At 37.5% G+C, this 15953-nt stretch overlaps 1 protein-coding gene across 1 annotated transcript in view; it reads left to right on the forward strand.

Annotated features, from left to right (window-relative positions):
- Positions 1–15953, forward strand: part of LOC144373815 (biotin--protein ligase-like) — an 88861-nt gene that overhangs the window by 58860 nt on the left and 14048 nt on the right. The window contains exon 4 of the mRNA XM_078036792.1: positions 8119–8200. Coding sequence (XP_077892918.1) covers positions 8119–8200 — 82 coding nt within the window. The remainder of the gene's footprint in view (positions 1–8118; positions 8201–15953) is intronic.

The following is a 15953-nucleotide window of genomic DNA, read 5'->3' on the forward strand; positions in this document are numbered from 1 at the left end:
TTATAAAAAGGACAATTGGAATTTTTAGAATTCCAGGATTATTGTAGATTTATTAATTCACTGGAATGAATTTTTTATTAATTTATTGGTGCATTATGATACATAATATGGGCTTTTTTGTTGTTTTGATGCTGTGGATCCAACCTAGGGCCTTATGTAAGGCAAACACTCTACCAACTGAGCTATATCTCCAGCCCTATAGGGGATTCTTTAGGTTATATTCTTTTTTTTAAAGAGAGAGAGAGAGAGAGAGAGAGAGAGAGAGAGAGAGAGAGAGAGAGAGAGAATTTTTAAAAATTATTTATTTCTTAGTTTTCGGTGGACACAACATCTTTATTTTATTTTTATGTGGTGCTGAGGATCGAACCCAGCACCCTGCACATGCCAGGCAAGCGCTCTACTGCTTGAGACACATCCCCAGCCCTAGGTTGTATTCTTACATGCACATCACATAATACAATCAACCTCATTCTGGAATGAATTCCTTTATAAAATGAAAATTCTACTAGTCATGCTAAATATACTCTGTCTTGTAAGTTCAATTTATATTGATTATATATCCCTAAATCAAGGCATATTTCCAGATTTGAAAAGCAATACTGTTTTGCTGTGAAATGTGGGTAGCCTAACCCTTAATCTATGGATCTGGTATTGGTTTCTTTCAGGTAGGAAACACGTTTTCTGATAGATGATATCTGTGAAGAGCAAGAGTTTGTGTTGTTTCACACTGTAAAAAAATAAAATTTGTGTCTCTCATTGCAGTTTTTTTTTTTGCCTTTTAATCAAGACTAATTTAAAGGAGGAAGACAGATGTTTTTCCACTTCATTTTTATTTAAATGTACCACTTGGGATTTGAAGCTTCCACACTTATTCTGTTTGTTTGGACTATTTTCTTTTCTTTCTTGCTTTTTTTTTAAATGGCTTGATCCCCAAAAAATGGAATGAAAAAATTTAATAAAAGCTTTGTTGTTTGAAATTGCAGGGTGCTGTGAGAATTATTGCAAATCCCCAGTGTCTCCTTGTCTGCCCTCAGTTCTCCTATTTTTGGTAATAATACACACAGTCATTTTAGAAAACTTTGCTGTGTTCATTTTTACTGTGCCTTTTCCAGAGCCCATGTGCCAGAAGCAATAGCAGGCAAACACCGCCAAGTCCTAGGAGTAAACTCAGACTTCTTCTCTCAAATACTGCTACTTGAAATTTGCATAAACATTGCGGCGGGAGGGAGGACCCTGTATAATTCTTCTTCACATATTTTAGGAACCCCAACCATTCAAGTCTTCTGAGTGAGCTATGGATCTGCAACAGAGAATCATGTGGGATAGACAAAAGAAGTTTATTTGAAGAGGATACAAAGCAACAAGTAATACCAATTTAAAACTATTACACGTCAATGCAACAAGTGAAACACATTGAAGGTTACTCAGATTACACTGTCTTGGGTACCAGAATTAATTACTCATGTTAGAGATTCCTAAAACAAAGGGAGTCTTTTAAGCCAGTGATATGTAGCTGGCATGGTACTGGAAAACCTAGGGAATATCAAGGAGGAGGATTTTGTGGAGTTTGGACACTTCTAGCCTATCCCTAAAAGAGATAAATTCCTGAGGCACTGGAACTGGTAAAAGTCAATGACAGCTTATTTTGTTGTTTGCAGTATTTGTATATAGTTGAGTCTGATAGGCTTGAATAAACACACTAGAGGCTTGTCTGGATTGAGTTCAGATTTTTGTTAAACAGCAAGAGTTTGTGTTGTTTCTTAAAGGCTCTTTGTGGGTGATTCTGAGATGGATATTAGTAGTAATAAGAGCAGTTTTTATTTCATTCATATTTTTCTTACATTTATTTGGGTCATAGCTTCTCAGCCCCTACTCCTCTAACTTCCCACCATTACATTGTAAGGACCATATGACCAGGGATTGTTTTATTCATGTTTGATTTCCATGCATTGCCTAATAAAGAGCCATGCTCATAATAGTTCTTCAACAAATATTAGTGGAATTCTTTTTATTAAGTATGAACAACATTTTTGCTTATATAGTGTTTGTTTTACCTTTAGTCAATCTTAGTCAATCACTTCTCTTTATTCCTGCAATGCTATAAATTTTTTTTTGGTACTGGGAATTGAACACAGGGGTACACAAACATTGAACCACATACCTAGTCCTTTTTTTATATTTCATTTACAGACAGGGTCTCACTGAATTGCTTAGGGCCTTGCCAAGTTGCTGAGGCTGTCTTTGAACTCGTAATCTTTTGCCTTAGCCTCCTGAGACTCTGGGATTAGAGGTGTGTGCCACTGCGCCTGACCACTATACCTTTTTAAAAGAAGAAGAATGAGTTCTGTTTTGTCTTGTTTGTGGCAATTTGTTATGTCTTTTATTAGACTGCTAGTGATGGCAGTTGGGAAGAATTTATTCCATTTATTGATATAATATCCTATGTTAAATTATGCTATTTCCTTGTAAGTTCCCTTGCTTAACACAACCCAGGAGTTTAACCTCCCACCGAGAGTAGAAGCTGCAACTCTGACCACATCCATCCAAGTTCTAACCCTTGCCTTCCTCCCTTGCTTGTCTTCTTTTTTATCCTTTTGTTTAGTAACTTCTGGCTGTGCAGGCCTGGAATGCCAGTCTCATTACCACCTAAGGGCTTTTCACATCCTCTCTTTTTCTTGGAGTGATCTTCCTCCTATCTTCATGACTTTTGTCCACTTCACTCTCAGCCCAAAGGATACCTCCTCAGGCAGGCCTTTTCTGAACACTTTAGAAAGTATTCCCCAGCTCCCTCAGCCATCATGACTGCTTTGTATCCCATTGCTGGGTTTTGTTTCTAACAGGATATATCACTGTCTGAAATGGCTTTATGTAGTTTTATATTTGTTATCCATTTTCCCCCTAAAACAAATAAGGATCATGAGGGTGATCTGTTAGCCATGGTGTTCCTGAAATCAGGGCACACACCTGCTCATAGAAGATGCTCTGTGAGTCTGTTGTGAACTAGTGTGCTAGTCTTGAAGCACACTATGTTGAAAAATGTTCAAATTGGAAATTGGCCTCTAGATTTTTTGTTACTTTGCCAAGTAATAGAGCAATGACATTGAAATCCACTACTTCTGTTTTCTTGTTTGTTTATTTTTTTGAGTTGGGGAGGAGCATGCACAAGCACACACAGATACAGTAAGATTTATCTCACTCAGCCAGTATTTATTTTTTAATTTAAATTTTTAAAAATTATTTTTAGTTATATACAACACCAGGATACACTCTGACATAGTTATACTGTCATGAAATACAACCTGCTCCCTGTCTCTCCACTCCATTATTCTCTTCAATCCATGTACAGTTGATTTATTTTTAAAAAATAAGCTAGTGTCCCCTGTGGATACACCCAATGTGGAATGGACTATGCCACATCCATGTATGCACATACAAAAGTTCAGTCAGATTCATGCCATTATTCTTCTGTTTTTCTGTCCCTTCTTCCTTCTCCTCAACCTGAGGATGCTGCCTAGGTTGTCTCTATTGCTTAGCTATTGTGAATTGTGCTGCTGTAAATATTGATGTGGCTATATCATTGTAGAATGCTGATTTTAGATCCTTTGAATATATACTGAGGAGTGGGGTAACAGGGCCAAATGGTGGTTCCATTCCTAGTTTTTTAAAGAATCTCCATACTGCTTTCCATTGGTTGTTAATTTATATTCCCACCAACAATGTATGAGTGTACCTTTTTCCCCTGCATCCTCATCAATATTTATTATTTGTATTCTTTAAAAAATTTTTGTTTTGAAGTTGTAGATGGACAGAATGCCTTTATTTTATTTGTTGTTTTTTATGTAGTGCTGAGGATTGAACCTAGTGTCTCATGCATGCTAGGCAAGCACTCTGCCACTGCACTACAGCCCCAGTCCCTATTTGTATAATTGTCATTCTGACTGGAGTGAGATAAATTCTCAATGCAGTTTTGATTTGCCTTTACCTAATTGCTAGAGATGTTGAACATTTTTCCATAATATTTGTTGACCATTTGTATTTTTTAAGAAGTGTCTGTTTAATTCTTTCAGCTAGTATTTATTAAGTATCTACTGTGTGTGATGTAAGAAGAAAATTCGAGGAAAACACTCTGAGTGGCTTCTGTCTTGAAGCCATTAAAGCATCAGCCTAAGCATCTGTTCTCTGTGATTTGATTTAGTATTTTGTTTTCATTCTACAAATATTAAGATGCCTTCAGTTTCATTGTTAAAATTAAATGTATGTTGGAAAAAAGAAAATTAAAGTGTGAGATGAGATCTTTCCCAGTTTCATCTTATCATTTTGTATTATCGAAGTTTTCACTTCTACAAATAATTACAGTATTCATTTAGAAAGAGCCCCAGGTAAAGTCATGAGTCTGGAATTTTACTTTATTTTTATTTTTATTATTCAGACAGTATATCTAGATATTTTAAGACCTGTGGAGGAGTGTATGGTTTTAGGAGACACTTACATCTTCTCAGTGCCTGTATTCTTAGCATGTGGTTCCTCAGACCTGTATTATTAGCATCTCCTGGGATCTTGTTAGACATGTAGATATTCAGGCGCCCTCTAGACCTACTCAATCAGAAACTGTGGGGGTTGGGTCTGGCACTGTGTTTTAACAAGCCCTTCAGGTGATTCTGATGCATACTAGAGTTTGAGGACTGTGGTATAATAAATGTTAAAGGTTCAAAGTAGCATGATCCCACAAATCAGTCAAACAGCATTAATTATTAGCCTTGTAAGCCTGCCTCCTTTTCAGTCACGAATTGAATTGGTTCACTAAGGCTAGGCTATAAAGTTATTTGCTAGGTTGATTGCCTCATATTGACTTTGGGTTGTTTGTATTTCTCTGAACCTGTCACAACTATAATGATTTGCCAGGACACTTAATAGGAACAGACTGTGATTCCCCCCCACCCCCTCACCCACAGTTTTCTGAGTCATGGATGGCTGGGTCCTGGATAGGTTTCTCCAAGTATGGGCCATATTGTTTATGTTCTTTTAATACAGGAGAGTCATTGTTGGATCACAGGGACCTTTAGGGGCATTTAGTCCACCTCCAGATTGGTTTACCTATAGGGAATTGAGCCCTTTGAGATTGTGCCTTGCTTGCAATGGCGTAGGAAGGTATAGTTGAGGCAGGAATTTAGGTCTGCTGCCTTCCTCCACTGCATGGGGATTCTCACAGGAACCAGCACCTTGCTTTGTGCCTGGAGGACTTTTCCTTTCCTAAGAGAGTTTTCCTTTTTATTTAAAGGGAAGGGCAAATAGAGAAAAGCCAGGAAGTTCTCACGGAAACTAATAAAAGTGTCTAAAGAGAATAAAAAAATCAGTTTGAGATCTTTGGTATGGAGGAAATAACCTGACATTAACTGTTTTAATTATAGTTTTTGCATTGGGCTTATCAGTGGGGAAGAGGGAGCACTTGAGCCTTACAGGGAAGTGGGACATGGGCAAGAAGATGACCCTCTTTCTGAATCTGCCTGTTCCACCCATGGCCCAGTGACTGCTTATGTGATCCCAGCAGCTGTTATGGAAATGGTTTTGGGACTTAGGAAGAGACATGGGTCTTAGGCTCAGCACTGCCATCAGCTAGTGGGGTGATGTCTATGAGGGGACTTCTTAATGTCCCTGGCCTCCACTTTCTGGTAAATGGATGTGATAATGCCTTCCCTACCCTTCCTGTGAGGACCAGTGTCAGGCTGTGGGAAGCAGAGTAGTAAAGAGCACAGTAGTTAAGAGCACAGTTTCTAGATTCAGACTCCTTAGGTCATTAGTGTAATAGTAATCAAGTCAGGTGCCCTCTGTGGAATACATAAAGTTAAATTAACAACTTTTTATAGTTGTTGTGAAGATAAAATTAATGGATGTATATTAGGATAGTAACTGGTATTTAGTAAGTGCTACATTGTGTTTGCTACTATCATTGTCATTACTATTTTTTAAACAGCATTATTTTAAAGGATGAGATAAGGTTTCTGTAAACATGTTCTCAGATTATTCCACTTCTTGGTGCAGTACTGGGCTAATGAAGGGTCCTTATGTAGTATGTCAGAGGACTTGCTCTGACATCCAGCTTGTACCTAGGCTCTCTGGGAAAAAAAGTTGATTTTGCTGTTGGGATGGGCAAGCTTATAGTCTCTGACACTGCACAGTTTATATATAGAACATTGTGGCTAGAGAAACTCAAATGTGGGGACTTCCCAGTTTTGCTTTCAAGTATTTGTATATGTACATCTTAGGAGATGGACATCTTCATGGTCTCCAAGAATGGAGTTTTTGAACTTTGATTTCAATTGTTAGACTAAGTTTATTTCTGTCTTTCCTGTCTAATTGTCTTTAGGATTAATGATATGCATTTTGGTGATGAAAATTATGACTCTTAAAGCTAAAACAATTAAGAAACTGTAAGTTTCTGACAAGTGCATGGCAGATTGGGATGGACTTTCCTGGCTGAAATCAGTGAAAGTTTCTACTAGTGCAGTTTCTTTTCTGAGTAGTCTGATTTATTTTATTTTATTATTATTTTTATTATTTTAAAAGATACACAACAACAGTGGAATGCATTACAATCCTTATTATACATATAGAGCACAATTTTTCGTATCTATGTATATAAAGTATGTTCACATCAATTTATGCCATTATACATGTACTTTTTTTTGTAAGATAGTAGAGTGTATTTTGACATATTATGGATACATGGAGAATAATTCCCATTCTTGTGGTTGTACATGATGTGGAGTTACATTGGTCATGTATTCATGTATGAACATAGGAAAGTTATGTCCAATTCATTCTACTGTCTTCCTGTTCTCATCCCCACTTCCTTCCCTTCATTCACCTTTGTCTAATCCAATGAACTTCTTCTATATTTCTCCCCACTCCTTATTATGTGTTAGCATTTACACATCAAATCCATACATCATTTGGCTTTTTTTTTTGGGATTGGCTTATTTCACTTAGCATGATAATCTCCAGTTTCATCCATTTACCTGCAAATACCATAATTCCATTTCTTTTTATGGCTGAATAATATTCTATTGTGTATTTATACACACACACACACACACACACACACACACACACACCACTTTTTCTTTATCCATTCATCTGTTGAAGGGCACCTAGATTCGTTCCAGAGCTTTGCTATTGTGATTTGAGCTACTATAAACATTGATGTGGCTGTGCCACAGTAGTATACATCCTTTGGACGTATCCATTCATCTGTTGAAGGGCACCTAGGTTCGTTCCAGAGCTTTGCTATTGTGAATTGAGCTACTATAAACATTGATGTGGCTGTGCCACAGTAGTATACATCCTTTGGACGTATGCCGAGAAGTGGGATGACTGGATCCAATAGTGGTTCCATTCCAAGTTTTCTAGGAATCTCCATAATGCTTTCCAGAGTAGATGCATCAATTTGCAGTCCTCATTTTGTTAACTTCTGTTCTCCCTTCCTCTACAATCTCTATTCATGATTTACTCCCTTTTTGTGAGCCCTTATAATTAGAGATTATGTTTTATTCATTAATATATATTCAAAAATTTCTCCTTTTCCCCCCTGGGTCTTAGGAGTGTGTATACTAGGCTTTCAATTTCTGTTTGTTGAATGGATATTATTGATATTTCTGATTTTTTTGTGTGTGAAGTGTTTTAAACTTTCAGCTTAAGGCTAAATAACTCCTAATATGGTGACCTAGTATCTACCTAGGTCTTCTAAACATTCATTTATAAATTCTAATATTACTCTATCTGAAGTATCCAAATCTCAAGATGGTTATGACATGCCATGGATGTTATAGATTAAAGTGTCTTACTGTCTATCTCTGGGAGAGAGATCTAATAGCCAAAGATACAGAAACACAGAGAAATAAAAGCATATAAGACCACAAAAGTAGTTCATGTGGGAAGACACTTGAGGAATGAATTTTTCTGCTTTTATGAATTTAGAAGCTAAAAGATAAACTGATTAAAACTTGAGGGGAAACCCAGATCAGATTATATGTGGGGATCAGTGTTGATGAGGATCTCATTTGGTGTTGAGGGTTATGATTAGTGACTAATTTCTGTTATATGTATGTTTCTTGTTTTCAGCATTGCAGTGTCGAGATGGCTATGAGCCCTGTGTTAATGAAGGAATTTGTGTTACTTATCACAATGGCACTGGCTACTGCAAGTAAGTTTTTCTCTTCACATATTTTCTTTTTATACAGTAGGATACTGGACAATATTTGTTTTTTTATTTTTAATATTTCTATGAAATGTTATTGGTTTTTAGACTTTGCTGATAGTTTTAGTGGGTGATGAATATAGAAAGATGTGGATGTCAGATAAATGGTCAATAAGAATTTTTTGCTATCTTACCATTATATTTTGCCTTATGAAAAAAGACTTCATAGAATGGAGACTATTAGAGAAAAGAAAGGGGATCAGGTGGAGAGGCGGGGAAGAAGAAGAGGAAAATGAGGCTTGAAATAATAAAAATATGTTTATGAATGTATAGATATGCCACAGTGAAATCCATTGTTCTATGTAATTAATATGCATTAATAAAAAATTTAAAAAAGGAATTTTTAGTGAGTGGCTAATTAATACATATTGAGTGTGTTCTCTTATATTTTTCAGTTTAAAACATAGCCTTAGAATCTCTTATCATCTATGATCTTATTTTTAAGATAAACTCTAGATAGTAACTTTAATTCTGTCCAGTGTAATATTATAATCATATGAAATTTTCCTCCTGGTATAAAAAAATCCAGTTCTGAAAGTGAGACTGTGAAGGAGGAAGATGTATAAGATGTATATGCTGTGACCCTTCATTAGCCCAGTATATGCATATGTAAGGTTGGGGCAGGGATGTGAGTGGGCATCCTGTGGGGTTAAATCACTGTTGAGGAGGAGGAGGGATAAGGTAGGCTGTGCCATCTAGTTTTTGAGTCAAGAGCATTTCTTTTCTTTTTCTCCAGCCTTGTGGTCTCACCAGACTTCCTCCCTACCTACCTACCTCCTTCCTTCTTTCCTTCCTTCCTTCCTTCCTTTCTTCCTTCATGACAACAGTGGAATGCATTACAATTTGCCAGACTTCTTGTTTGAGGAAAGCTGTGAGATAATTTCATACACAGCTTCTTTATATTTTCTCTAGATCTTTTTTTTAACCTTAACTGAAAAGTTTTGATAATAAAGTATCATTCTATTTATTTCAGGGAAAATGTTGGAAAAATAAGATTTGATAATATTTGTCTTCTTTTTCTTCATATAATTGTAAAAATTTTGCCAATTGAGTTCATTCTGACACCAAGATCTAACTTTTTTAATGTCACATTTATTTTTTTCCCAAGTCAGAAACAGTTTTCTTTAACAAAGTGAAAATATTTTAAGCTGTGATGACAGTAAAGCTTAACAATAGTTTGTTTGGATTGAAATAAAGATAACATTGGAAATGAAAGATTTTATGTAACTGATTATGGACTGCTCACTTGGTTTTTCTAGCTGACAAAGAAAACATGTGGTGTATTCTCCTCTAAGAATGGGACTACAACTGGACATAATAAGGGAGGGAACTTAATACCTTAGAATTGGTCACTGAAATCTTGTTTAGTCTCTTAGAGGCATCTGGTGCCTTAGTTGCTTGCTTGCTTTGTTATTCAGTTCTGTTATTCAGTTGTCTTGTGCAGTTAACCCATTACACTGTGATTACTTGTTGATATTTTTTTCCTCTCACTAGATTATGAGGTCCTGATCTTAGGCATATTTCATGGTTAATAACTTGCACAGGACTGGCCATGTAGCTATTGCTTAACAGTGTGCTTCCTGAACTAAAAGCTCTTCAATTTACATGCCTCTTAACAGTTTTAAAAAATTAGATACTGGGGGCTGGCATCGTGGCTTACAGATAGAGCGCTTGCCTACCATGTATGAGGCACTGGGTTTGGTCTTCAGCACCACATAAAAATACAGCTCAGTTGGTAGAGTGCTTGCCTTGCATGTACAAGGCCCTGGGATCAATCCCCAGCACCCCCCCACACACACACACAATTGTGTCTGCCTACAACTAAAAAATAAACATTAAAAAAAAAAGATACAGGTTCTCTCCTTTTATTTATTTTATTTGCTTTAGGCAGCATCCGGAATAGTAGTACCATACAGAGAGCCAAGTTATTTGGATATAATTTGATGTGGTGATTTATGTGGGGAGAATTTCACATAGGTTCTTTTTTAAAAATAGTTTTTAGTTGTAGATTAACACAATACCTTTATTTTTTAAATTTATTTTTATGGGGTGCTAAGGATCTCAGTGCCTCACACATGCTAGGCAAGTGCTCTATCACTGAGCTACAACCCCAGCCCTCACATAGGTTCTGAATGTTGGTCTATAGATTATGATCTGCCATGGGGAGAGAAAATTTCTAGAGGAGAAAGCTCTGAGCACTTACCTGGAGAGAACAGTAAGGGTCACTTTTGTGAGGAAGCAGGTATGTGAGTTCTAGTCTCAGACTTCGTAAGCATGACCAGAGAGGGAAGGTACCTGGTATTTGCTATTGCTCAACAATGTGTTTCTTTCTTTTAAATATTTTTAGTTGTCGATGGACCTTTATTCTAGTTATATATATGCAGTGCTGATTGAACCTAGTGCCTCACACACTCTACCACTGGGCCACAACCCCAGTCCCAACAATGTGTTTCTTGAAGTAAAAGATGTTCAATACATTTTCTGTGAGAAACACTACTCGGAAGCAGGGAACTTCCTTTGTGGCTAACAAAAATAAAGCTATCTAAATTCTGTCACTGGGCCTGTGTTAATTGTTGATAGAATGGAATATTTATGGATATAAAGTTCTGGATGGGTCAGTCAGTCCCTCTGGTATCTTCCAATCCTGCTCTGAGGGAAGCAAGGTCCTTGATTGAGAAAGGGAGAATAAGAAAAAAAATGGTAAAGCCATCCTTCTCATCTGAGAAATCAATATGAAGAACTGAACTTGTAAAAAGAGTGTTTACTTCAGAAAAGGTAAGATTAGCCTTTTCAGGAATGGCAAAGTCACCACCTGTACTCATATGGAAAGCAAGAACTCACCACAGAGGCTGAGTTGGTGATTCCTTCACAGAGTCTTAAGCAAAAGTAATGTGTACTTGGTATACTTTTCAATATATCTTAATCAGCCTTGCTTTTTCTTTCTTTTCTTTCCTTCCCAGGGGAAAGAAGGTAAGCCGGCATGTTCAGTAAATATTTTCACAAAATAGTAAATAAATATTAAAATATTTAGAAAGTTTTATGAAAATTATATCAGGCATGCAGGATATGTGATTATATTTTTATTCATGAGATTGCTCAGTGGATTAAGAAAATAAATTTGTAGCCAAATTCTTTTTTTGGAGGGTGGGAATTGGTAGAAAGTGATTTTTAAAACAGAAGATGTCTGACTCCTCGAAGAGGGCATTGTGTTACTGACTCAGCTAAAACATAATGATTGTTTATAGAAATTACAGAAACCCTTGATAATATCACATTGACAGATGAGGATAAGTACTTTTAAAGATTGGTTTTATGCAAAGCTCTACTGTTTTTTCCTCACTGTTAGAAACTTACCTACCCTGTCAGTGTGTGATCAGATTGTGATGCCAGACAAGGGGAATCTGTGTAATCTCGCATAAAACTCAATTATTGCTGCTAAATAGTTGCTGTCAGGTTTTAATAAAGCCCTCTCACTACACAGAGAGAAGGCATTTTATTCTCTCCCTTGTCCTACTGGGAGGTGTAAATATATAATTAAGTTTGGATGTCATTAATCACTTTCAAGTTGTTTGCTCCAGGTTTTCAAAAATAACCCATTCCAAATCCTATTTTCATTAAAAATCATGGGAAACTCAAGTTTGCTGAGATGCTGGGGGTAGGTGAGGTTATGAATTATACAGTTTATAAAATGTGTATTATAAAAACATTTATCAATTATTATTTAAAGTTTTTTTTTTTTCTGTCAGTCCTTAACATCTAAGTTGTCTGTAGCTATGTTTCTATCAACTTCTTCTCTTGACTATGGGTTCAGTTGCTCTTTACTTTGAGTGTGCTTTAGTTTTTAATTATTGACTGGACATTGTGGTTGATGCATTTAAAAGGTTTTTCTACTAAAGAATGTTGAATTTTGTTTTAGTAGGCAGTTCCATTCCTGAGAGATTACCTTGATCTGATGGAGGCTTAGTTTGAGAATAGGTTTGCTTCTCTTTCTAACAGGTGAAATCTTAGTCTTGAGATGTGATCCTTATTTCTAAGGACCCTTCAGAGAGTTCTGTGGAAAGTATGAGGGCTTGACCAAACCCTGGAGTGTTTATCAAGGCCCACTAATTTGGCAAGGCTCTAACCAGGAGCCTTCTGCCTGCTTTTTCACTCTTGAGTTTCTTGCTTCCTCTTGGTTTCCTGAATCCCATTTGCTTCTGCATAGTGAATTGTTAAAGGATTTGAACAGAGTTCTATGCATACTTTGAGCTGCTTCTTCTATGGTTGTCTTTTCTAGGAAATTCCAGCTGTTTTGACAGCTCCAGATGCCTCTGGCTCCCCATCCAATAAAACTTTCATTGTCTGCTTTCACTGTCTGTCTCCCTCTTGTGCTGTGTGGCCTGTAAACCTGGCATTAATAGATATGAGTTTAGCTTGACTTCTTTCAACACAGTCTCCAGGTTAACAATAATCCTATGTGAAGTTTCCTTCTTATTGTTCAACTGTGGGTTGTCAGCACCATTCATTTCATGTAGGAATTTTTTTTTGTCCCTTCTCTTGGAAGCAGAATGAAAAAATATTTCTCTTTCAGGATTCAGAGAAGCTTAATTAAGTCCTTCATTTTAATTTTATCTATATGTGCTAGCAAAGGAGTAGGGCATATCAGAATACAATAAAAATGAAAACCTTGTAGACTTTATTTGTTAAGCTAGTATAAATGTGTTGGTATGATGGAGGTTTTTATTAAGCCCTCTTCTCAATGTCCAGTAGTAGGAATTTTGTAGGTAGGAATGAAGTTTAGTATCGCTCCTACCTCCGCTGTCATACATGTGTGTCTGTATGAGTATGTATATGTGTGAGTATTATGTATGCTGTTTCCATATTTGTCCTGTTTTTTTGCCTTACATACTGATGTCAGGTAAATTGGAATTTTTCTTGGATTTCCCCAAATTTTCTAGAACCTATTTATTCACTATTAGTAACTATCACTAAGCATTTAGTCTCATATGTCTAAAATGGTTGCTGATTTTCAGACTAGTACCATTATCATTATTAATGCAATACCTTCGATTTAAAATGTTCTTCACCAAAGTAGTCTCCTACTTGATCATTATGAAAGGGGCTTTAGGAAAGAAAAGTGAAAGTAAAGAACAAGAAAGTTATTTAAGTGACAGGTGGTATTACTCTGTGAACACATTGAACTGGAGAATTTTGTCCAAATTTTTCCCCCCAAATAAATATGAAGAGAAGATTAGTGAGAAAATAGTGTGATTTGGTGATTGTGTAGAACAGTGGTATTTAGAGTAGATTCAAGCCAGTTTCCTGCAGTTACTCTCTCTGTGACCCTGAATCCTGAATGCTGTAGGGTTAGATGGACTCTGAAGCACCATAGAATTCTCACTGTTCAGACAAAGGTTTAGTTTACATCACACTGATATTTATTGAGCAGACTACTATGCCCGATCACCATGCTGGGTGTTGTGAACAGGCAGAAAAACCACGAGGCCTATGACTGAATTATCCACAGTTGTACCATGCGAGCTTGTGTCTGTGCACACTGTTTCTCTTGTGTAAGAAGAGTGGCAGCCCTCTGAAGTCTTGCTGGGGGGAGGAAGCATACATATGTGTATAAGATAAAACTTCCTGAAGTGGCACGGAAAACAAGAACTACTGAGCATCCCATGAGGAACAACTACAATGGGACCGAAGGATTTTTGGTGTACTACTCAGATTCTAAATCTTGGAATATTATTGGAGCTGTAGGAGATGGAGTGATAGAAAAAGGATGGGTGGGGCTACTGAGGAAACTAGAAAGCACTATTAACACTTGGAGTAGTCAATACCAGTTTCTTTATTTCTTCTTCAGTGATAGAACTTCAAAACTTCTACAGTTTGGTGGCTCTTTTCTGTCTCTGCTTCCATTTGTGTGAGGTTTTAATAAGACGGTGTGTGGATTAATCTGGTTTCACAGTGACAGGGAAGCGATTTGAAAAATCATTCTTTAGCATGTGTTAGCTTTGTTTGGAGATGGAATGCCTGGAGAAAAGGGTGAGGGGAGGACCAGGGGACCAGAACAGAGGGCAGCTGGGAGCAATTACCATTCCCTTCCCCAGACCTTTTTGGCCTTGACTGTTGATTCTTGTGCTGCTGCCAGACAGAGCAGCCAGGTAGGCTTGTGAACACTCTTTTGTAAGCAAACAGTCCAGGAATCTCTAGGGCAAGAAAAAGAATGGATTGTGGTAGATGGAGTGATAGAAAAACAGAGAACAGGGCTGGTCTTCATAGTGCTGCGTGGTTCAGTTTCTTAGCTGAGAATTCAGGTGTCTCAAACTCTTTTGTCCAGTGAATATTGGTCAGAATCTGTTCATTTTAGGGATCCAGAGTAAGGAATCATCTGTTAGCCAAGTCTTTGGTTACCCCAAATTAGCTCTTGTTCTTTACTGCTTGTTTCCTCTGATTATATACTACATATCCAAACCCTCAATTATCCAGAATAAACCAGGACTGCCTATTCTGTCTGGAAAACATTTAATAGTGGTTTAAATTCTCCTGCCTAGACCATGGCAGTGCCTTAAGTCATTTAAACACTCATCCCTTTAAGATTTTGAAATGTTGGTTCTTGTGTAAGCCAGACACATTTTATTTCACCAGGCAGCTTGTCCTTTCTAAAACCTCAGTCATCCTAAAAAGTACCTCAAGAACCTCCTTGACTTTAATTTTTCTTCCTTAGTCCTATTTGTGTATAATGTTTGTGGTGTCTGATGTTCTGTCTTGTATTTCTGAAACTCATATCCTTGAATTTCTGGGTCACTCTTAAAAAATGAACAAACTTGATTACTAATGAGAAGGTGACTCATTTCCTTCCAGGCAAAGGCTGACACTGATTATCAGAGTTCATAATTACTCTCTAAAGAAATAAACTCTCTAATTACGGAGCATCACCTAGTTTTTCATTGGACAATGAGTTAAAATTGGGATTTAATATTTAAATTATTTGTGCAAAAGCAAAAATAGCTACATTATGACTCTGTTTAAGTGAGAGGCAAGCATGGTTGACAGTCTATTAATAGGAATCACTTGTAATCTGATGAGGAGCGTGATGATGCTGTGTGAGCTTTGAAAGCTTGCCTTTCCTGATAACAACCTGTGTGGACACAGACCTCTTTGTCCTGGCACCTTTTCTGAAAAGGTCTGCATGAGTGCACCAAAAAAGAATAACCAGGAGAAGAAAAAGTAAAAGCTGTGTTCTCAGCCTGCTAAGCAGAGGCAGCGCACGCAGTTCCCAGCCTCTGAATATCTAGTGGAAGATGTCATGTCCTGCCAGGGCTGTCTCTAGGACACAAGCAGGGGTCTTGCAGCAGCCCCAGGGAACAGTGGGGCAGACACGGGAGAGACCCAATTCATTTGCATGAGACACACTCACTGCCCCCAGGAGGGTCACCACGAGGGAGCTGACCCTTACCACGGAGGCCGCCCCTTAGACCATCCCCTTCTCTAGATGGGTTTACCAGCCCGCCTCTGCCCTGTCCCTCTGGGCCATTTTCCTGATGACCTTCTGACTCCTGGCACTGAAGATGGTAGGTCTGTGTTTCCTCCCCTTGTTCTTCCTCATCTGAATCCAGCTCAGACTCATCATTGTAGAAATGAAGGGTGGCTTGCACTGGGAAACTGGCTAGCACCTTCTCCCCGGAACTCTGCAGGTATTCTTGGCGCTTTGAAA

Source organism: Ictidomys tridecemlineatus, unplaced genomic scaffold (assembly GCF_052094955.1).
Source record: "Ictidomys tridecemlineatus isolate mIctTri1 unplaced genomic scaffold, mIctTri1.hap1 Scaffold_50, whole genome shotgun sequence".
Taxonomy (NCBI): domain Eukaryota; kingdom Metazoa; phylum Chordata; class Mammalia; order Rodentia; family Sciuridae; genus Ictidomys; species Ictidomys tridecemlineatus.